The following is a 22,771-nucleotide window of genomic DNA, read 5'->3' as shown; positions in this document are numbered from 1 at the left end:
TCTGCTGCTAACATTGGCAGGTTATAGAGCCACCTACTAATGGTAGGCTAATACTTAAACAAATGGGCTACAGGCATAGGCTTCATCAACTCACATGGGCTAAGTGTTGATGGCCAGTCTCCTCTTTTGCAGAACCTTTATATTCAAGCAGGCTTACATTAACAATGACAAATATACAGGACCTTTAAGTTAAGGCTAACAAGTAGTCAAATACTACTCTTAATTAGCTCATAATGACTAATCTGAATTATATAGGTGCCATACATCATAGTATACACTGATATAATTAATGATAATTGTTATTTTAATATTGAATATTTAATGACTATGTGTAAAAGGGGGGACTTGATTACTGTTTTATTTCAGTCTCACTGCTCTCATCAGCATTGTGTCCAGAATCAGGCAGCTTTCAGTGAAAATTATCTGATAAATCTACTGTACACTACCTGCCCAGCACTGGAGCACTGGAGGGAAAGACAGTTACAGACTAGCTGGTGAACATAGTGTAGCATTTAGCAGCTAAAGATCCAGACATGTTTCTTAGGACTTGGTGGAGACAAAATCAGAGCTAAAAGGAAAGTGGCTATTGAACTTACAATCATGACACAATCACAACCACAAATGTAATGGTGTGGTATGGTAATGCAGCTCTGTGTAGTTGTAAATGTACTGGAGATGGAATTGTGCACCTGTTTACTCATACATACATACATGCAACTTTATAAGGAGATACTATATACAGTATGTCACTGTATTTACAGCTTGTTGCCCCCAAGTGGCCAAACAAAAACCAGTAATGCACCTTTGACACACCATTACCTGATTAAGGCTTGGTGTTTGAGGATAAACGAAGTCAGAGAATGTGACTTTAAAGAAAGGAAGCATTCTGGCTAAGGTTGAGTTTTGCTCTTTTCTTTATCAACTTAACTTCAGTGTCCTTATTCATTCCTCATTCAGAGGACTCTGCTCTATGGCTGCCAGCCTCATCATTATAGCCACAACAGCTCATTAATGACCCAATCGACATGGCATGTCAACAGGACAAATTGCAAACACCACTAAAAAGACACATTCAAGTGGGAAAAATAAGGGCATGAACACACAGGTTGCAGACACAAACTGATTCAAGATACTTTTTTTGAATCACAATGTGAGGAGTAGCGTATTGCAGCGCTATCAGACACTAATCTCAGGCCAACTACTCTCCTCTCTCCACACCTTCCCTCTCCACTCTCCTCTTCCTCTCTACCATCTGTGGCAAGATGGCAATCAGTTAAATCCTCTCTGGCTCTCTTGCTGCCAGTCAGCCCTCTTCCTTTTCCCTTTCCCCTTTTTTAGCCCTACAAGTCTCAGTGTCAGCCAAGTGAAATGCAGAGTGAATGATGTGTGTATTGATCCAGGAAAGATTTCAACTCTCCCCTTTTTAATCATGTCGCAGGTCTACACCAGACAAGTTCAGTGCTTGGCAAAGGCAATTTGTTGAGCTACACTTGCCAAGACTTGCACTGACAACCACTGAAACTACCTATTGCATCCAAGCCTATATGCTTCCTCACAAAAAACATAAATTACATTGAAAACATAAAAAAATGCTTTTCCTTAAATGTTTTAAATTAGTTGGTCAGGTTTCCATGACATGACATCAGTTTTGAATTTAAAGTAACCTTTAAGTTCTCCACATACAGTGCACAGTATATGAATGCATGGATGTTTAAAAAACGTCATGTATGTTTGCTTACTCTTTGAAGGGGGCCGCATCTATTAAAGACAAAGAGGTAGGTTATTCCCAAAATGATGTATATCACCATTACCAAAACAACATGACTGTTGCAGCGCAAACTTCATAGTACACTCACAGTTTAGGCAGGAAAACCTCTTGGTTAAGTTGGATAAAAGATTGTGGTTTGGCTTAAAATAACAAAATGTAGTGTTCACACCATATATATTAGATATCATTAAGCCCTCATTAGAAGTGGCACCTAAGTTGTAAATTCTGATTAAATTGACCTCCATCTCTGTCATAAAGGAAAACACAAATACAGCGACTCAATTGGATGGATGATGAATGGAAAGGACCACTTCACATATATAGATATGAACATGTATACAACTAGAGTGGATGAGTGATAAGGCATGAATTAAAGTATTGCAGACAGAATTGATGAATTGATGAATGAATGTTATCAAAAACAATTCAAAAATGCAAAAAAGAGAAAACGTCACTAAGATCAATAAAAGCAAAGATCATTTAAGAATTAGCTCTGCATTAACTCCCAGACAGAACGCATGAAGTTGGCTATTTCCTACTTTTCTGTGGTGATGGATGGGCTGACGATGAGGCAAACTTCCCAGAAAGCGCAGAGCATGGCGAGCAGACTCGGTCATCTTCAGTTACTAGGACAGAGCCAGATGATGACCACTGTACAGTGGGTTCAGTGGAGCAGCTGGTCTCACTACTTCAGGATTATGACAAGACCTATCAGAGCCCACGAAGAGACACAGCATGTGTTCTCAGGTCTTGTGTCCAGTGACACAGGCACAAGGAGCCTTTAGATTAAACCATCAACATGTTTATGGAAGAATTAAGTTTCTTCATACATTCCTGTTTTTGGTCCACTACATATTGTATTTCTGTACCTTCAGGTACAAAGTTACCTATGTTACGTTACGTTCTATTCACATTCATGTTAATATGTTAAAAATAATTCATTGTTGACTTTTGGTTTCACAGTGGCCATGAACAGTCTCCTCAATGAAAGTCCTGTGATTGTTTACCCGAACTGTTCATCCCGGACCTCCTTCACTCTTCCTGCTTTATACTAATTATCCTCACTTCCTCCTTTGCAGCCGTTGTAATAACCATCGACATTATAAGTTGCCGTCTTACAAGAAATGTATATATGGGTTGTAATAAGATGCTTTTGTAGTCAGTCTATATGGTCATTTTTCTTCACTATCTAATTAAGGCAAAAAGGACAAAATAAAATGTTGTATTTATATGCGCAGCTTTATTCTCTTAAGATTTCATCCCTCTTTGTCTCTCTATTTCTTTATTCATTTGTTTCTGCAGACTCTTGACTATGAGACAAAGAAGTCCTACACCTTCAAGGTTGAGGCGTCAAACGCACAGCTGGACCCCCGTTTCCTTCATCTTGGGCCCTTCAAGGACTCAGCAACAGTCAAGGTGAATGTCCTGGACATGGATGAGCCACCTGTCTTCACCAAGCCCTCCTACTCTATGGATGTGTACGAGGACACGCCTCCAGGAACCATCATTGGCTCTGTGACGGCTTACGACCTGGATGCCAGCAGCAGTGCTGTCAGGTAAATGAATCCATTAGTCAGTGGGAGTAATACTAGTAATGTGCTGCATGTGCCACTGTCAAAGTACAAAAGAGAACTTAATGATAGTTTCCATTAGATCTATGACTTAGAGTTAGTATTAGCATTAAGTATTACGTTTCTAGTTATGGAGCCAGTTGCACCAGCTCACTTAATTGAAATAGTTTACACAACACAAAGTAGTTCTTACATAGACAAGTTATTAATAGCTTAATATTTTACACTTAGAGCTGCCAGGTGCAACTGTAGCAAACACAAACTAAACTGACAAAGCTAATGTTAGCTTGGTGATATGACCCCCTTTAGAGCTGTGTTTCTTACAGGTTGAGAACCAATGTCTTAAGTGAGGAGCAAAAGAGGTTAAACAAAGACCAGTTGACATATTTAAGCTGACATGTCATCAAAGTTCTGTTCAGTAATGTCAACTGTAAAGCTTTTAAATTTCTATTTCGCAAATTCATTTCACAAATAACTCAATATTCCCCAAATTACAAAATGTCAGACTGAAAGACTAGCTAGTACAAATCTGAAATGGTTTATACATGTATAGTTGCATAGTTATTTATAGTTATTAAGAACTTAGCTGGACTTCAGACACATACTTTGGATATAAGAATTGCCAGTGGAATTCACTCCAGCAAGGAGATGTATTTGTGACTTCACATGCTTGCATTTACTGTATGTTGTTGTTGGGAATTGATGGCAGGGCAGGTGTGGTTATTAGAAATGAATAATTATTGATAATAATTATTAAAATTAAATAAAATAAAAATAATGCAATAATTTTCAATCATTAAAATGGGGCACCACCCTGGAATCAGGGACTTTCACAAATAGGTGTGAACATGTTCCTACAGAAAAAATTGCATTCCTAGTTTGAAGTAGTAGTAGTAGAAATAACTGTGATGTTCAAAACATGTTCAAAAACATGTTCATATGTGTTATGAATACATGTAAAAGCAGTCAGGAAAAACAACGCTGTGTTCTGGTTGGAAATTACACAATGGTGACTTTATTGTGTTTTATGGAAATTCAGGCTGAGTGTCCCCGTATGTGGACATAATTTTTCTCAAAAACTACATCATGTCAAAAGATGATGCTTAGTTCTTATACTTATCAGGTCCCAATAAGCCCAAATAGCAAAGAGAAATTAAAAATGCATACCAAAAAAGAGCTCAGGTCTTTTCTCAACACACAACGGAAAACCCCAATTCAGTCTATGAGAATCAATTAGTTACATTGGCAGCACTGCATTTATATCTCCCCAACAGTTAAAGTGTAAATAATTTTATTAATAGCGCATCATCAGGTCCAGTGCCACTGTTATTAGTTTGCTCCAATAAGTAGTTGCCTTTACATGAAAAGGTGTCTTGAGGATGAACTCATGCACATGTGTTACAATGCAATATGACATTATCAGCTGATTTAGGTAATTTACCTAAGCCACCTTAGCCATCATCGAAAGAGTTGCTCCCCCTGAAAGATTTGGCAGCTTGTCTACCTGAATGAGTTTACATGCTTCAAGTAAAAAAAAAAACACTTTCTCATACTGCCCACTGCTGCAGGACCTCTATTGACCCTTCGTCTGAAATGCTTAAATTCTAGCCTAGTTCCTGTTTTTGAACGATCATGTACAGTAGGTATTTCGAAAGGCTCAAACAAACAACATATTTTTTTATATATATATGTTTGTGGTCTCCAATGGTTGACAGAAATGTACAACAATACAACCCTGTTTTGAAAATAAAATGGAGCTGTACTTGTACTTTCATTGTTATTGGCGTCGCAAAGTGGACCTAAAAACACCAAATTGCTTTGCCACTGCAGAAATACTCTGCTGTTTTTAAGTGGTCCTTCTGTTACAAAGGTTTCTTAGCTGTGCCCCACTGCTGGAGTGAGGGCATTTTTCAAATGTGGCTCCTTTGATGACAAAGCACCCAGCCCACCACTGTAACTCGTTTCCCTCTCAGCTGGACTGATGTGAACTGCTCTTGTGTCTGCAGGTATTCGTTGGAATGGCACACAGAGTCAGACAGCTGTTTTGATATCGACACAGTTGAAGGAACTATTTCCACTAATGATTATCTGGACAGAGAGAAAGCTGTTCAGCACAATATCACTGTGGTGGCAACCAAAGTCAGTAAGTACCCCACAACAAACGCATCCTCCATCTGGAACAGAGTATAGAGAGGCCAGTGCACTCATCCAAAGACACAACGATGCTTCTGTGACATCTGCTTCGACATTCACAGAGAGCAGCAGACTGATGAATTAAAGGTTATTTAAGGTTAAGGTTTATGGTCACCTTCTATTTTTATTTTTTGGGATATTTAACTTTATCCTATTTCAATTGGTATTTGCACTTACTTTTTCTGCTTGCTACGTTGTCTCTACCTGCTACTTTGTGCTGCTGCAATATTTGAATTCCCCCTCTGGGGATTAATAAAGGATAATCTTATCTTATCTCATCTTATCTTATCTTAACCTGCAGCCGCATGACACATCTTTGCCTGACTTGACTCCAGCAGACATTTCACTTGCTACACAACACACCCCCCTGATGTTGATGGAGGTTCTCCCTGATAACTTTCCCCAACCCTAACCAATAAGTTTTGGTGCCTGTAGTGCCATGTAGCAGTTGTGTCTTGTAGCTACTGTGGGTCCACAAATAGACCTACTTGACTTTTTGACTCTCTCCTGAAGTTACAGATGAACAGAATGAAATGCACTGTTACCTTGAATAAAATTACAGAATTCTCTGAGTTTGAACATTGTCGGAAACATTTGGGATAATGTAAGTATACCCAACAAAGTATACAACAAAGGTCTTATGGTTTACAACAGAAATATTAAAACTTTGGTACTCGTAGGTGGAAATGCAGTCTAAAACTAATGCAGAGTTGAAGTTCACTGTAATTGATCACATAACGAGAGCAAATTGTGGATATTGAAAAACAGTCACACCCCAAATCTATTTACTAACTGTTCTGATGCTTTTGAGCATTACATCACATACCTGATCTTCATTAGCGGATGAAGTCTGTCCACTTTAAACAATAAACATTCTCTCTCCATATAGCTGTTGTGAAGCTTTTGATCATGTTATGTGACCTTTATCAGCTGATCGGGCAGGGAAAGTGATTTGTAGTATAAATAGGATAAACATGAATTACCTAACAGTGTATTCACTTTAACAATTTCTGCATTCTGCAACTAGTGACAGAAAGAAGAAGAAGATATAAAGACAAACCACTGTACCTATTTTAATTCTATGGGGAAATTTCAGTTGTGTCCGTGTCTCTCACAGTCCTCTACACCTTTGGTTGGAGTTCAGCAGCAGCTGTAGTATAGTGACTGTGGGTAGTGACGTGGTGAAAACTAAATTTAGTAAATTTAAGCAAGCAGCTTAACTAATCCAGACTGTGCATGCTCTATATGATTTCTGCCTGTAAGCTTCTTGAGGAGGCAAAGGGCTGCAGAGTCACACATCTGCCAAGCCTCCTCATTAGATTGAACAACAATATACATCTGTTGACTCTGTCACAGTTATAGAGTGAAACACAAGGCTTTGTTGGCTAAATGGTAGGATGATTGGAGGGGATTATCTTCCAGGTGTTTGTAACAGCTTTGGGGCGCATGGAAATGTCTGATGAGTATCTGACTCCATCTAGTGGCCGAAACTGTTGCTTTGGATGGCGTCAGCATGATGACAGATGGGGTCTGGCTGAATAATGTTGTGATGTTCAACTATTTATTTAATGAAGCTCAGGTGGTTCTACAAGTTCCTAAAAAAAACAACAGAAAAAACATTAGAAATCCGATCTTTTTCTTTACACTTATATGATATATAGCATTTTACATTAACTTAAACCATGACATGCTTGTTCAAAGTCCCAGACACCTGTGCCAGACTACAGTTAGTATGACAAGAAGAAATGCCAACATTTTGCGGACATACTTTGGGCAAGAATGAAAACAAAGATTATTTTTTTATTAAATAATTGACCCCCACTGTAAAAAAAAAAAAAAACCCAAATAAACAAAAAAAACACAACAGGAAATTTTGAAAACCAAAGAATCTTTGAAAGGTTATACATCACCAGGGGCAGATGGTTTACCTGGATAATTATATTTATTAGATTTTATATAATAACAGCCTTAACATCCCAACTATTTAGTGCTAATAATGAAAAATTGGTTTTGGAGGTGAGACTAGATCTGAAAAAGTGGGAGCTTTTACCTCTGACAGTAATGGGTACAGTAGAAACTGTATGTATGTATGTATTACCACGTCTTCTCTTCATGTTTCAGTCACTTTCGTTCATTATTTCTGAACCTACTTTTAGCCTTGGACAAAATGATTTAAAATTTTGTTTCTAATTTACCCAATTTGCAAAACTATAACTGGGCATCACAACTAAACACAATGATGTCATGGATAACAAAAATATATTGATTCGCTGTGGGCTGCAACAGGACAGAACTGCTGTCTAGTTCCATTAGGTTCTCTACCATTCTTTGTCTAAGCTAAGTAAGAGTAAGAGTAAGCTAAGAATTTCAAGAGCTTTTAAAACTGCAATAAAAACAGATTTTTATCCATCAAGAGAAATGGATGGACAAGGGGCTGGTTTATATTGGCCAGGTATTTGACAGACAAACACTAAAGTCATTTCAACAACTCATTCAAGAATTTAATGTCCTTGCCCAGGATCATAATACATTTCTACAAGACATTAACTTCATAAAAATTAATTACTAAAACATTTCAAAATCGCTCTGTCCCATCTGCTTTTTAAAAAACCCTTTGCTATGTATCTTTTTCTTATCGTATTTTTTTTCTTTAGCTAATTTTTAAAGGTTTTTAATTATACATGCTTTATATATGAATTTTAATTTACTTTATAAAGATGTATTATATTTTAAAGGGTCATTCTGCAGGAGTTTTCACTGTCTTAATCTGCAAGTGACTATATTTTAAAATGGCAAATAAATGTAGTCCAGTAATAACATTTTTTTCTGAGATGTAGTGGAGTAGAAGTATAAAGTAACATAAAATGTAAACTACTCAAAGTACAGGGACATTAAGTACAGTTCTCAAGTAAATGTACTCAGTTCCCATGGACGGAGGAAGTAAGTGTGCTGCAGCACCCCTAAAAAAGAGGCATTAAAACGTATATTAATTTAATTAATTTTCTTTTTAAATATGATGATGTAGACTCGCATCAGAAAGAGAGGGAGAGAGAGAGAAAGACAGACAGAGAGTTTGTTTCGTTTTTGTGTATTCTACTAATATTTGTATACAGTATATGTACCTAAATACTGTGGCAAAACTGTTTTTGAAAACTTTCATGCCAATAAAACTCCATTTGATATTCAAATTGAATTCAGAGAGAGAGAGAGGGAGGTCATGTGGATGAGTGAGAAATGATGGAGCATGAGAGTAAGGGCAGTAGTGTCCATGATATTAAATTTTCTTTGATCATGAAGCTTAATGTCACAACATTCTGTTGTTCATCAATCAATTGTATGAGCTACTGTGTTGTTGAAGGTTCTCAGTCATCCAAGTCATGGTAATTCTAAGTGCTGTATCGTAGGCAACTGGACTTGTTTCAGTTTCTTGAAGACGTTTCACCTCTCATCCAAGAGGCTTCTTCAGTTCTAACTAACTGGAGGGGAGTTGCAGCCCTTTAAACTCTGTGTGGGAGTGTCCTTACAGAGTCTTTGAGGACACGTGTGGGTTTTTGACCCAGCCAGCCTTCATGTGGGCTGCTAGGGCTACATGAGCCCAGGTGTGAATGGTTGTTTAGCTGTCTGGGGAGAGAACTCAGTACTGCATTGTAGGTGGGTGATAAGTAATGTCTAAGGCCACCTCCTCTGTTCAAAGACAGTCGGTCTAGTTTCACATAGATGCATTGAACATCATAAACTACATTACTCTGTTTATGTCTGGGTGTTTTGTCCTTAGGATGGACAAGTTTCTGCCTCAGTGTGTTGGTAGATTTGAAGTGAACCGGGATATGATTTATATGGTTTATTGAAGATCCTCCTGAGTTTCTCCGATGTTCCTGCGACATAGGGAATGACGATGTTGTGTTTTCTCGTCTCCTCCTCTCTGTCTGCTCTGGATCTTTTAGAGGTTTTGACAAAGGTCCAGTTTGGGTAGCCACAGGTTTTAAGTGTTCCCCTGATGTGCTTCTGTTCCTTCTCCTTCTCCTCATTCTTTGTGGGCACCGTCTCAGCCCGATGGTTTAAGGTTCTGATGACCCCCAGCCAAGTGGGTGATGAGAGTCGAACAGCAAGTATTGTTCTGTGTGTGTAGGTTTTCTGTACACCTCAATGTTGAGGCTTCTGTCTTCTTCAATGTGTACTGCACAGTTCAAGAAGGGCAGACTGTCTCCTCTGACATCTTCCCATATAAATTTGATGCTATTGTCCACAGCATTTATATGTTCTGTGAAGACTTCCACTTTCTTGTTCTGATGTTGACCCAGGTGTCATCCACATACCTGAACCAGTGACTAGGAACAGTTCCTGTGAAGATAATCTAGGTTCTGTTCTCAACTTCTTCCATGTAGAGGTTGGCCACTTCTAAAGAAGCGCTTAATACTGTGAAGAAACACCTGCTACAGGACAGCACTCTGTCTAGCAGAATTACATTTGTGCCTTACTTGACCTCTGTCTGACGACCACCTACTTCCAGTACAGTGAAGGCTTCTACAGACAGAAGCATGTCTGTGCCATGGGGTCTTCGGTGTCCTTAATAGTAGCCAACTGGTGTCAACAGTGACAAACAAGCAGAATGGGTCTTGAATGACCTCTTGGGTAATGCTAACACACACAGTCCTGAGGAAGCAAATTCACTCAGTATAAAACTGTGAAAGCTTAATAAATAAAACCTAAGGGATGTTTTCTTCCAGATTTAATTTTAATGCTTTACACTGTGTCATGAATATTTAATATGGAAGATCTAAAATAAAGTTTTCGAGAGGTTTAAAACAAAAATAATGCATAATGATGAACTTTTGTTGGCATTTTTATTGGAATTGTAGACTGTCTGTGTCCTTCTGCCTTCTGTTCACTGTTACCATCATTTCTGCTGAGGTCACACTGATAGACTGTCATATGTTGGATTAACACATTAGGCTGTACCACAAAGTGTAAAAATAAAATAAAGTAAAATATGTCTTTATGATGACCCTTACAGACAAACCTCTCCTGTCCACCAAAGTCTCTGTGACAGTCAGCGTGCTGGATGTGAATGAGTTCCCCCCTCAGCTGGCCGTTCCTTCAGATACCTTCGTCTGTGAAAACTCCAGAGTCGGACAGGTAAACAGCTCTGGATCTTCTTGAAATGATATGATGATTGTACATAAAGACTACAGTAAGACAACAGTGTGGGACATATACTACACACATTTTAATGTTGCTCTGACATGTTTTGTCCACTTGATGTTGAAATCTACACTGTAAAACCTTGAGAGTTAGTTCAACTAAAATGGTTTGGGGAAACAGATTGCCTTAAGCCATTTACGTTTATTAACTCAAACAATTTAAGCATTACAAACTACTTGAGTACAAGTAACTCAAGTATTTATAGCTGTGGTAACTTTGGTGACTTAAGTTAATAGTACGAATCCAGTCTAAATAATGAACTCATATGCAGCATTTATCTGCACTTACTTCAAATGTGTTAATATAATTTATCTGAATAAAGTAGGACTATCTTAAATCCATGTTGTTCATACAAATGTTGCATTTATTGTTTACTTCCATTGCACAACTTAAATGCTTTATTTAGCTGAATTCTCAACACTCAACTGAAAACACATTTTTTCATAACAAACAAACAACTTCAACCTCACATTACCATCAGTATGCCTTGTTGTGTGCATTCAGCAGGAACACAAATGTGTCTATGACGCACATAATCATTTTCCATCCATTTTACTGACCAGCATCCTTTGTATGTATTTCTGACACTGACGATTAGGATCTTTGGTCTCTATCATCAGATAGGATTAAGACCCACTTGTGCTTACCATGTCCTTATAATATCACACAAAAAGGAGAAAAACTATATTCTTTATAGTCATTACATTGCCTCGTCCCCATTTGTTCCTCCTCTTCTACAAGCAGCAGTCTAAGCAGGTTCTTGTGCCAATACCCAGTGATGTTGCAAGGTTTTCCATATAGTGAGTCCCACAGGTGGTCATTTGAGTGGGTCCCTGGGAAATGTAGTGGATTTCCAATGAAATTTGCGATTTTGGAAAAATTGTTGTGTTTTTGTTCCACAGTCACAACAATGTTATGTGGTTATAATGATGGCAATGTGTTTAATGAAAATGTATCTGAAAAGTAAACAAATGAAAAATTTATAAAATCCCCATCCTGAAAACAAAACACTGGCACATCTATGGCAGTCAGTCGGAGTACATTACAAAAAACAGAATAAAACATAGCAGCTTACAAAAGTGCTCAGGGATAACATCTCAATAAGGAATTATACTGTAGATAGAAAACTCAACTGACAGCATGCAGTAGCCTTTTAACAAATGAGAGAAGCTGCAATTTGGGGGCACCAAGTCCCAATCTTCTCTAGGGCCCCAAAATGTGTAGCCCCAGCCCTAGCCTCAGAGTGACGGGAGAGACGCTCCATGTCATCTGGGATTTTATAACTGAACTTTCTCTGACCGTGTGGAAATCGTATGCTTTCCACACCGATGACAAAGGAAAGGTATTAAAACATGAATCTGAAGCTGCAGGTAAAACATATTGATATAGGCTGATAAAGTTGTCAGTGTAGAAGTTTAGTATGGTGCTCAACTGAAAAAAGATGAATTGTTGAATCTATTTATTGAACAGCCAAATTAGATTCAACTGTTAAAATCCTACATTGGGTAGGCCTACAGCCCCATCACATCATCCTGATACACAAAATTTAAATAAACTAAATAGTGGTTTATTTCTATGGTTTCTACACACTGCGTCTCCTGAATGTCAAAGCATCATCCGTAATCATCGTCACGAGAGAATACAGAATCGATCAGAACTAATTGATGGCTGGTTGGAGCTGTCCAGCTGCTAGCTGTGGCTTTATTAAGGATACAAGCTAACAATGATATGATTCAGAACATTTAACTCTCACAAAATGTTCAACTATTCATTCAGTTTCATGGTATAAATAAGACACACTCTTATATTTAACTTACTCACAGAGACAGCTAACCGGCACATTCTGATGACACATGAATCATAGTGGAAAATAGACATTACCATTAAATCTGTTGTGGCGTGTGATCACTAGTGTTCATAGAAAGGTTACAAAGAAAAATGGTTAGGGATAGATGCTCAGTGTGGTGCTCCTCCTTTACTGGAATGAAATGATTAGCTGTGACAATTAGTTTCCTTGAAACTTTGTAGGCAAACTGTGGCATTTGGTCAATTAGTTGACTCACAGATTTCAGTGTGTGGCCCTTGTGTTTATGATGATATGTTGTTAGGTTTTAGAGTGTAGGTCATACATTCTCATTAACTAAATAAACACTTGGTGTGTTAAGCAGATTCTCTGATTGATTGCTCCATGACCAGGTGATCCAGACAGTCAGCGCTGTGGACAAAGACCTTCCTCCTGTTGGACAGAGGTTCTTCTTTAAGTCCCCAAAAGAGCTTCGCAACAGAAACTTCACTGTTCGAGATTTTGGAAGTAAGTAAGAGGGAGGATTAAAAGGGAACAAGAAAGTTTGAAATATTTTATTGTATTATGACTTCTTTAATGCCTGAATAGGTCAGTGCCAGTGACTCCCGAAAATGACATGACCCTTGCAGTGTACCAGCAACAGGTGTAAGGGACCTTTATTGAACACTTGCAGATTCGTTTTAGGAAAACATTGTGGTTTGGGATAAAACAACATAACTTATCTAACTTCAGTTTCAAGCATTATCTTCATTGCTTGTTTCATTGTTCATTGCTAGACAGTTCCACTTAATACTGCACACGCAGTACCGCTCATGACCAACCAGTTGGAGGTGCTAAATGATGCTTAGTGCATCATTTGCTTAAAGAGTTTCTGTTGTTGAAACAAAAGCAAAACACAATTGCTGCTATTTAACATACATTCTTACACCCATTATCTTTCCTGATGAATGAACACTGAGTCTGCCTCTGTTGTCTCTGAATGTTGCTGTGGGATGTTCAGCTTGTACAAATCTTCTCCTGACATTTCTTGTTTTCCCCCTGCAACACCTCACCTACAAGCATTGTTACATTTTTATATGTTTGTACCTATACAGTCAGCATCACATCTGATGCAGAAGTAAAGGAGTCAGACACACAGGCCTACAGCCAGCAAGGGCAACTGGAGTGTGTGTGTGTGTGTGTGTGTGTCAGAAAAGATTCATTCTCTTGCAGCTGGACGGAGATGTAGCCTGACAAGGTAGACACCATTAAGGCACCTTGTTCCTGTCACACACATGCACACACACACGTGTCTACATCTGTAGTTTGGAAGATAGAAACATTTTAAATCCTGTGCTTTCTAGCTGCACATCCTCTTTTTGCTTCAGTATAAAATATGTAAGGTATTACACAGGCTTCTTTGTTTTGTGCTGCTATGAAAGAAGCAAAACTGGGTGAAAAAACTGTAACTGTATGTTGTGAAACTATCAGAGTGGAATAGTTACAGGCAAGAAAGCTACCAAGCCAGTGACACAGTTTGAGACGTTGTTATTTTTTAAGTGTGACACCACTGGATATTTTTGACAAGACATAGTTACGATTTCTCGCCATGTTTGTGACGAGACATTGGTAATTTTCAGCCGTGTTTGTGTTCACCAAAACAAGTATTTTTTAACTACAACATGATGTTTTCCTAACCCTTACCAAGTAGTTTTTGTGCCTAAACCTAATACAAACATAAGCACAGCATTGTCACAACATAAAATTGAAAACTGATCCTAATGAAATGTAAACCTGCAACATAAAGACATGTAACGTTACAATTACGTGGTTTGCATAAATGTACATGTAGATGTCCTCCATTATGCTGAAATCTTTAGGTTGGATGAATATGAAAAATTTGAGCTGTGCTTCAGGAAGAGAACCTTTTTGTAGCAGTTTCTCTTTGTTTCTCTTGAGCTTTGGAGAGAAGGCATAATATTTTGTTTAAGACTAAGCTGTGGAATAATTTGTAATTTTGTAATGAAATGAAATGTTGTTTGACTGCTGCAACTGTGTTTTTGGTTTCTTGTAAACCCATGATGGTCGGACACTATTTCTGCATGACACGAAAATAGAAATCAACCATCAATCATCGATCGTCATCGATCATCAATATCATCATCCTACACAGCCAAAAACTATTCTTGTGACTGGGTTGCTTCTCGAACCAGGCTTGTTTCATTTAATCATCTGGCTGCTTGTGTTTCTTTTGTCAGTCTTGATTGTAGATATGTCAACATGTAATGCTTCAGCAATTAACTTGGAGTACAAGTACAATTTTATCATATTCAATATAAACCACTGCTCCAAAGTACAAAATAAGGCATTTTCTTTTGATTCCTGGACTTCCTGGAACAACACTGTGTATCTCATAGTATCTGTAATTTGAGCAAACGGCCAGAAATATCATACTGTATGGTTGCCTTCAAGTGACAAAGATCTGTACCAGTTGTTTTTCTTCATGGACCTAGAGACATGTTACAAGAGACATCTTGGAAAACTTTTAACAGGACACCTTCAATAATGTCAATTATTCTCATGTCAATTATTTTCCTTGTATTCCGTAATTTAGACCATAAGTGTTTTATAATGTAAAACTAATGGCATCATCTTGGACTCTGATAGCCAGTCTCCTAATGAATTACTGGTTGAAAGTGATCAGATTTTTTTTTTTTCATTTTACCATCCATCCTAACACCAGATTATTATATGAGGGAAAAGGGTGAGAACATTAAATTTTGCAATAATTCTAAGGACTAAACTTAATTTGACGAAGACTGTGAATACACTTCCTGACCTAACCTCCAATTGTAAATATGTCGAACTCCTGGGTCTTCCTTTTGAGTATGTGTTACTGTAGCGTTTGTGTTCAAGGCTGTATTCCATTATTTTGTTCCTGTCAGCAAATTGCATGTGCAGAGCTAAACCAACAATGAATAGATTGCATAAAGTACATACCATATCTAGATGAGGTGAAACAAAACATATCCATCCATTTTTTGATATCACTTACCGCTTGTCCATAAAGGGGTCATCAAACATTTGAGGGCGTGGCTTGATGCACTTGACAGTCCATAACTCTTCAATGTTTAATCTGATTAGGAACAAATCTGGGAATGTTGTAGACACATTGCATGAGTCTGTAAAATGTGGTACAGTTCTACCCCCAGGGGCTCTACAGAAACAATGTAACATGATTTTTCTGCAAATCTGTTTAAGGCCATCTGTTTAAAAATGTAAATATTCTAGTTTATCTATTTCTTCTGTGCCATGAGAGCATACTACCCTGTCTGTGTCCACATTGGTGGTTTTGATCTTCACATGGGATTTTTTGACGATCAGAAATAAATATAGAATACTGCTAACGTTTGTAAGTGGAAAGGCCAACTCTAGCTTTGACAGTATGTTCAGCTTCTTGTGAATTGTTGGTATATTCTTAAAGAGTTGATCAGATATCTCAGATGTTGGTGGGACAGCATTGAGGTAGTGGAAATAATTACTGTCTGGGACAGTGATGTAACATCATCCTCTGTTGGTTTCCAGACAACACAGCTGGCATTGTGACTCGACGATCTGGCTTTCAGCAGCGGGTGCAGGATGTTTATGTACTTCCGGTTGTGGTTGAAGACAGTGGTTACCCTGCCCAGAGCAGCACAACCACCCTCACTATCCGAGTGTGTTCATGCGAGGCTGGAGGCTCACTACTCACCTGCTCAGCTGAGGCCATCTTTCTGCCTGTGGGCCTTAGCACTGGAGCTCTGATGGCTATTCTGCTATGTGTCGCTCTGCTGATTGGTAAGTTAATCTTTCGTCTATCATCTTCATTCTTCAGTAACTACAACATGTGATTTAAAAAACAAAACAAAACACTGTTAATAAGACTAAAACCAGCACATTATGCTATACAGATGACAATTTTCAGCTGGAACAGGTTCTGCTGTAAGATTCTGTGACCAATCTTTTGGTTCTGAACGCTGGTTGTCATGCACCTAAAACCGAATGCTGTGCATGGACAAGAGCTACATTTACAAAAGCAAACACTGCAGATAAGGCAGATAAGAGATTGAACAGCAATGGTCCAAGAATTGACCCTTGTGGTACCCCACATGTAATGTTCATTTTGTTGGAGTTGAATTCACCAATGGAGACATAAAACTGCCTATCATGAAGGTAGGTTCTGAACCAATTTAGAACTGGACCAGACAAGCCAACCCACCTGTCAAGCCTTTACAGTACGATTTTGTGGTCAACGGTATCAAGTAGAACAGGAATGGAGATTTTTTTGGAGTCTGTATTTATATGTAGGCTAGATCATTTAAAACTTTGATAAGTGCCGTTTCTGTGCTATGGTGGGGCCGAAAACCAGACTGATAAGTATCTAAAAGGCTATTTGATGCAAGGCAGCAGGTGGAGGACCTGAGCTGACCAACAATATTGTCAAGCTCTGTCAGATTTAAACATTTAAAGTGAGACATGACACAGGTGGAATTCCTGGAGAGAGGAAGGGCACGTTCAGTTATAGATTTTAGAGCAGTAATGTTTTGTCTAGTAGTAATGATTTTGTTATTAAAGAAAGAAGCAAATTGATCACATTTTTCTGAGGAAAACATTTCTGAAGGAATGGTGGATGGTGGGTTAACAAGTCTGTCAACAGTGGAGAAAAGCACTTTGCTATTATTAATATTTTAATTGATGATTTTAGAAAAGAATGATTGTCTAGCTTGTTTTTCTCCACTGTCGCTCTGCCTGACGACACTTTCTCTTTAAGTATCTGATGTCCACTTCATTTCTCCAGGAAGTCTTTTGTTTTTTTACATATTTAGTTTTGAGTGGTGCAATTTTGTCAAATACACTCTGTATCTTTGAGTTGAAGTTGTCCACAAGGTCCCCAGTTGAAGATATCATGGACAATGACATCTCATTTGCAATTTTTTGAAAGCTTTCAATAGTATTGTCATTTATTTATAATATGAACAGTGTAAGTATGAACAGTTTGCTATTTTTATTTACAAACAATAAATAACAAATATGAGCATTAAAAATTGTCCAACACGTGCAAACCAAAAAGTATGTGGATATGTGTATAGTTTTGTATTGCACAGTGCACAAAGGTGGATGTGCACATGTGAGAATATACAGTACAGACCAAAAGTTTGGACACACCTTCTCATTCAAAGAGTTTTCTTTATTTTCATGACTATGAAAATTGTAGATTCACACTGAAGGCATCAAAACTATGAATTAACACATGTGGAATTATATACTTAACAAAAAAGTGTGAAACAACTGAAAATATGTCTTATATTCTAGGTTCTTCAAAGTAGCCACCTTTTGCTTTGATTACTGCTTCGCACACTCTTGGCATTCTCTTGATGAGCTTCAAGAGGTAGTCACCTGAAATGGTCTTCCAACAGTCTTGAAGGAGTTCCCAGAGATGCTTAGCACTTGTTGGCCCTTTTGCCTTCACTCTGCGGTCCAGCTCACCCCAAACCATCTCGATTGGGTTCAGGTCTGGTGACTGTGGAGGCCAGGTCATCTGGCGCAGCACCCCATCACTCTCCTTCTTGGTCAAATAGCCCTTACACAGCCTGGAGGTGTGTTTGGGGTCATTGTCCTGTTGAAAAATAAATGATGGTCCAACTAAACGCAAACCGGATGGAATAGCATGCCGCTGCAAGATGCTGTGGTAGCCATGCTGGTTCAGTATGCCTTCAATTTTGAATAAATCCCCAACACTGTCACCAGCAAAGCACCCCCACACCATCACACCTCCTCCTCCATGCTTCACGGTGGGAACCAGGCATGTAGAGTCCATCCGTTCACCTTTTCTGCGTCGCACAAAGACACGGTGGTTGGAACCAAAGATCTCAAATTTGGACTCATCAGACCAAAGCACAGATTTCCACTGGTCTAATGTCCATTCCTTGTGTTCTTTAGCCCAAACAAGTCTCTTCTGCTTGTTGCCTGTCCTTAGCAGTGGTTTCCTAGCAGCTATTCTACCATGAAGGCCTGATTCACACAGTCTCCTCTTAACAGTTGTTCTAGAGATGTGTCTGCTGCTAGAACTCTGTGTGGCATTGACCTGGTCTCTAATCTGAGCTGCTGTTAACCTGCGATTTCTGAGGCTGGTGACTCGGATGAACTTATCCTCCGCAGCAGAGGTGACTCTTGGTCTTCCTTTCCTGGGGCGGTCCTCATGTGAGCCAGTTTCTTTGTAGCGCTTGATGGTTTTTGCGACTGCACTTGGGGACAAAGTTTTCCCAATTTTTCGGACTGACTGACCTTCATTTCTTAAAGTTATGATGGCCACTCGTTTTTCTTTACTTAGCTGCTTTTTTCTTGCCATAATACAAATTCTAACAGTCTATTCAGTAGGACTATCAGCTGTGTATCCACCTGACTTCTGCACAACACAACTGATGGTCCCAACCCCATTTATAAGGCAAGAAATCCCACTTATTAAACCTGACAGGGCACACCTGTGAAGTGAAAACCATTTCAGGTGACTACCTCTTGAAGCTCATCAAGAGAATGCAGAGTGTGTGCAAAGCAGTAATCAGAGCAAAAGGTGGCTACTTTGAAGAAACTAGAATATAAGGCGTATTTTCAGTTGTTTTACACTTTTTTGTTAAGAACATATTTCCACATGTGTTAATTCATAGTTTTGATGCCTTCAGTGTGAATCTACAATGTCAATAGTCATGAAAAGAAAGGAAACTCATTGAATGAGAAGGTGTGTCCAAACTTTTGGTCTGTACTGTATATATTAAATGTCATTTGCATACATACAGATATGCTATGACTCAAACCACAAGTGTTAAACTCAAGGTTGAAAAATGATACAGAAAGCCATGATACTCCCTTCAATCATGTGATGTCATACACTGTGTTTCAATACTAGCCACTTTTTTCAATACAGCATTTTCTGATCAGTACATGAAGGAGCCTGCTGTAGTTGACATAGTGGCCTAATGACGTTACCAACAGCTTATAAGTCATCTGCCCGATTGGGCCATGGGCCCTGGTGCATTGCACCTCCTGCACTGCGGGTAGTTATGCCACTGATAATAATGATTAAAGAGCAAGGCAATGTTTTAAGTAGTGATGGGAATGCCAACTCTTTACAGTCAGCCAGTTCATTTGGCTCATCTAACCATGAGGAAATGGCTCTTTCGGCTCGCAAACATTTAATTATTTAAACCTCCCAACACGCCAACAAGGTTTGTCAGTATCTAATGTTAAATAATGTTATGTGTTCTTATATACATACTTAAGGTCACACACACAGTTCAGGTTCATACAGTGAAATAGTTATTAAAGCAGCCGTCCAACTGATGAATCCTGTACTCCATTAAAATATTTATTTCAGAAACTAAAAGTCTAATTCTGTTTCCTCTGGAGAGTTTCATCTGTCCTCTCAAGTTTATAGCTTAAACTTTGTGTTTTGCTGCTTAAATATTTTCCTGCAGGTTCATGTAACAGTATTTAAAGGTTTCTAGTCCACAGCAGATAATGATGAGGAGAGGGGTTTTACCAGTGCATTAAACCATGTGCTGTAACACTAGAGGGCACCAACAATCCGTGATAAGCCTCTTATTATCACAGGGAGATGTTGAAGTACACCCAAAGAGGCTGAGTCCTCCTTTACTTCGTTTTTTGGCTCTATTATCTCATTTCTGCTTTGGTTACAGAGAATTATAATTACATAACCACCTGTCCAAGCACAGTGAAGGCACGCAGAGCTACATGTACACAGCTCTCATTGTGCATCTCAATTTGTGTGTGTGTGCCTGTGCATACACATGTATGTGTTTTACATTACAGATAGCAGAAATGAAATTAAAGCAGTGTGAAAGCAGTTATTTATTCTGCCCTCACAACTGATTCACCCCATGCATGTAGGGGTGTGTGTGTGTGTGTGTGTGTGTGTGTGTGTGTGTGTACTGAGAAGAATCTCAGCCTCCTGAGGGCATTGTGCTTTCTTTATTGGTGTCTGAAGAGAACGAGGCTAACTGAAAGAGGACATAAAGAAGGAGGATGGAGGATGGGCTGATAGCTGCTAACACAGAACATCCTGCTTTTCTCATTCCTGACAGAGAGAATCACTTCCTCATATATAAGAATGCAACAAAGAACTTTTCTGTAGAAGAAGAGGCTTGAAGTAATGTTTAAAGGAATCCTGGTGTGGGTTTAATTTCTGAAGTATTACTTTCTTAGCATTTATGCATTGAATGGCATGACTAAATGGACCATATTTTGGCAAAGAAGGCTGACTGGAAAAGATACAACGAAAACTGCCACTGCTGGTAAACAACAAAGTAATCTGAAATAGTTTTGAAAGCTTGTGTCTTCCTGAGGATTCATTTTTGGCCTGGCATCGTCCATTGTTTTATTAACTTCCTGTTAGCTCTTGTTACCTTAAGGGAAAAGTAGTTGTGGGATGTAGGTAAAAGAAAACAAAAAGAAAACAAACAATATAGTGGCCAAGATAAGAACATTTCCAAAATGATCCAGACAACATAATGTCATCAAGACTGGAAGTACTGTAGAAATTAGTTTCATTATTAATCAGCCTGTGGATTTTTTCTACAGTTATTGATGGTTTAGTCAATAAAATATAGTATAGTGCATAATCCCCATCACAACTCTACAGCCCAAACTAACTGCTTCAACGTAGTTGTTTTGTCCAACCAAAAGTTCAAAACCCAAATAGTCCTCAGTTTTCAGTGATATAAACCCAGTCCGTCCACAACAGAAAAAAACGACCCTACGACACACATTGAGGTTTGTTGTTAAGTTACATCTAGTGGCTGTAGTAATTATTACATTAGCAAAGGAGAAAGTGTGTATGTTGCTATTGGCCGTTGGTTAGTCAATAATCAATAATCAATAATCAGTCAATAATCACAGGTGTTTTACGTCCTTTATACTTACAGATGAAACTGACAACAGAAGTACACAAGTTTGCTGATTTCATATATCTCTGCAATGCAAATCAACCGCTAGTTTTCTATGGAGAAGTGACTGTTATTGTTAGCATGACATCACAGTGATTTGTTTGATAAAGAGCGACAAAGTCAGGAGAAGGTTGGGGTGGACGGTCAGGATAAGAAAACACAGGACTTTCATTCAGTAGACCACTGTTCATGTGAAGTGTCAACGGTGAGTTATTTTAACTTATTAACATAGTAATGTCATGCATATAACAGAGGTTAAGCAGCATGGCATTAAAACCAAACCAGTTAAGAGGAGGACATTGTAGGTATTTCTCTGTTTCTGTCACCTAGTCTTGGCTAAAAGGGCTGCAACACTTTGGGCGACAGCTGTTGGAGTAATAATCCAAGCGTGAAGAACTGAGGCATATATGACCTTTTCCAGATTAACAGAGAAGTCTCTTGTCTGGAAGCAACATGACTGAACTACCCTTTTACCTGATATTCAAAACTAAAATTCAAATCAAATACCACATCAAAGACTAAACTAAACCTACAGAGACTAAAGTGTGATATTGAAGATCAAACCATCACTAAACAATTAATGTGAAGAATAGATGTAGTGGTACACAAGGTTCCTTGGTGATACACAGGACGTACTTACAACATGGCTCCTATTTTTGCAGCTATGGTCATCATTTGTATTACTGATCATACTATTGCACCCACCAAAAAAAATATCACTGACAGCTTCCCTGATTGACTTCCAGCCATCATTACTGGGCTGAGATGAAGGGACAAACAGCCAAAAATTAAGATTGACCGATTACTCTCACTTGCATATCTTTGGATTGTGGGAGAAAGAGGAACAAGAGCATCCACACAGGCACGGGGAGAACAGAGCACTGCCTCAGCCGGGTCTCGAACCCAGGACCTTCTTGCTAATCACTGCGCCACTGTGCTGCCCCCTTTAACACTCCACTAAAACATAGTACAAAGAGGTGGGAAACACAACCAGACATCAAACTAATGATGATCAGATTATCCAAACCATTTTAGAAGTCAAACTGAAAGTGAACGCATCTGAAAACTGAGCACACAACTATAGCAGCCTATAGTAAGTAAAAGATGAAGCATGAAGCTCTTGTGTAAACTTTGATAAATGTTTACAATCAGTTTCAGTAGTCATTTAACCATTCACTTAGTTTTCCCCTTCAGATATGCTGTCTGTTTCACGTGTTTACTTTCAGTCTGTCTGACTGACTGCCTGACTGCTTCT

General features: G+C 38.6%; 2 protein-coding genes across 2 annotated transcripts in view; both read left to right on the top strand.

Moving 5' to 3' along the window:
* Positions 1–22,771, top strand: part of LOC311267010 (class I histocompatibility antigen, F10 alpha chain-like) — a 501,763-nt gene that overhangs the window by 104,495 nt on the left and 374,497 nt on the right. The window lies entirely within an intron of this gene.
* LOC311266284 (cadherin-12-like) overlaps positions 1–22,771 on the top strand; it is a 96,561-nt gene that overhangs the window by 63,276 nt on the left and 10,514 nt on the right. The window contains exons 8-12 of the mRNA XM_084368574.1: positions 3,071–3,324; positions 5,346–5,482; positions 10,547–10,668; positions 12,931–13,045; positions 16,103–16,354. Of these exons, the coding sequence (XP_084224700.1) occupies positions 3,071–3,324; positions 5,346–5,482; positions 10,547–10,668; positions 12,931–13,045; positions 16,103–16,354 (880 nt within the window). The remainder of the gene's footprint in view (positions 1–3,070; positions 3,325–5,345; positions 5,483–10,546; positions 10,669–12,930; positions 13,046–16,102; positions 16,355–22,771) is intronic.

The sequence above is a fragment of the Pagrus pagrus genome, assembly GCF_965226575.1.
Source record: "Pagrus pagrus genome assembly, chromosome: 12".
Lineage (NCBI taxonomy): Eukaryota > Metazoa > Chordata > Actinopteri > Spariformes > Sparidae > Pagrus > Pagrus pagrus.
The sequence above is the reverse complement of the archived record's forward strand: the minus strand, read 5'-3'. Positions and strand labels throughout refer to the sequence as shown.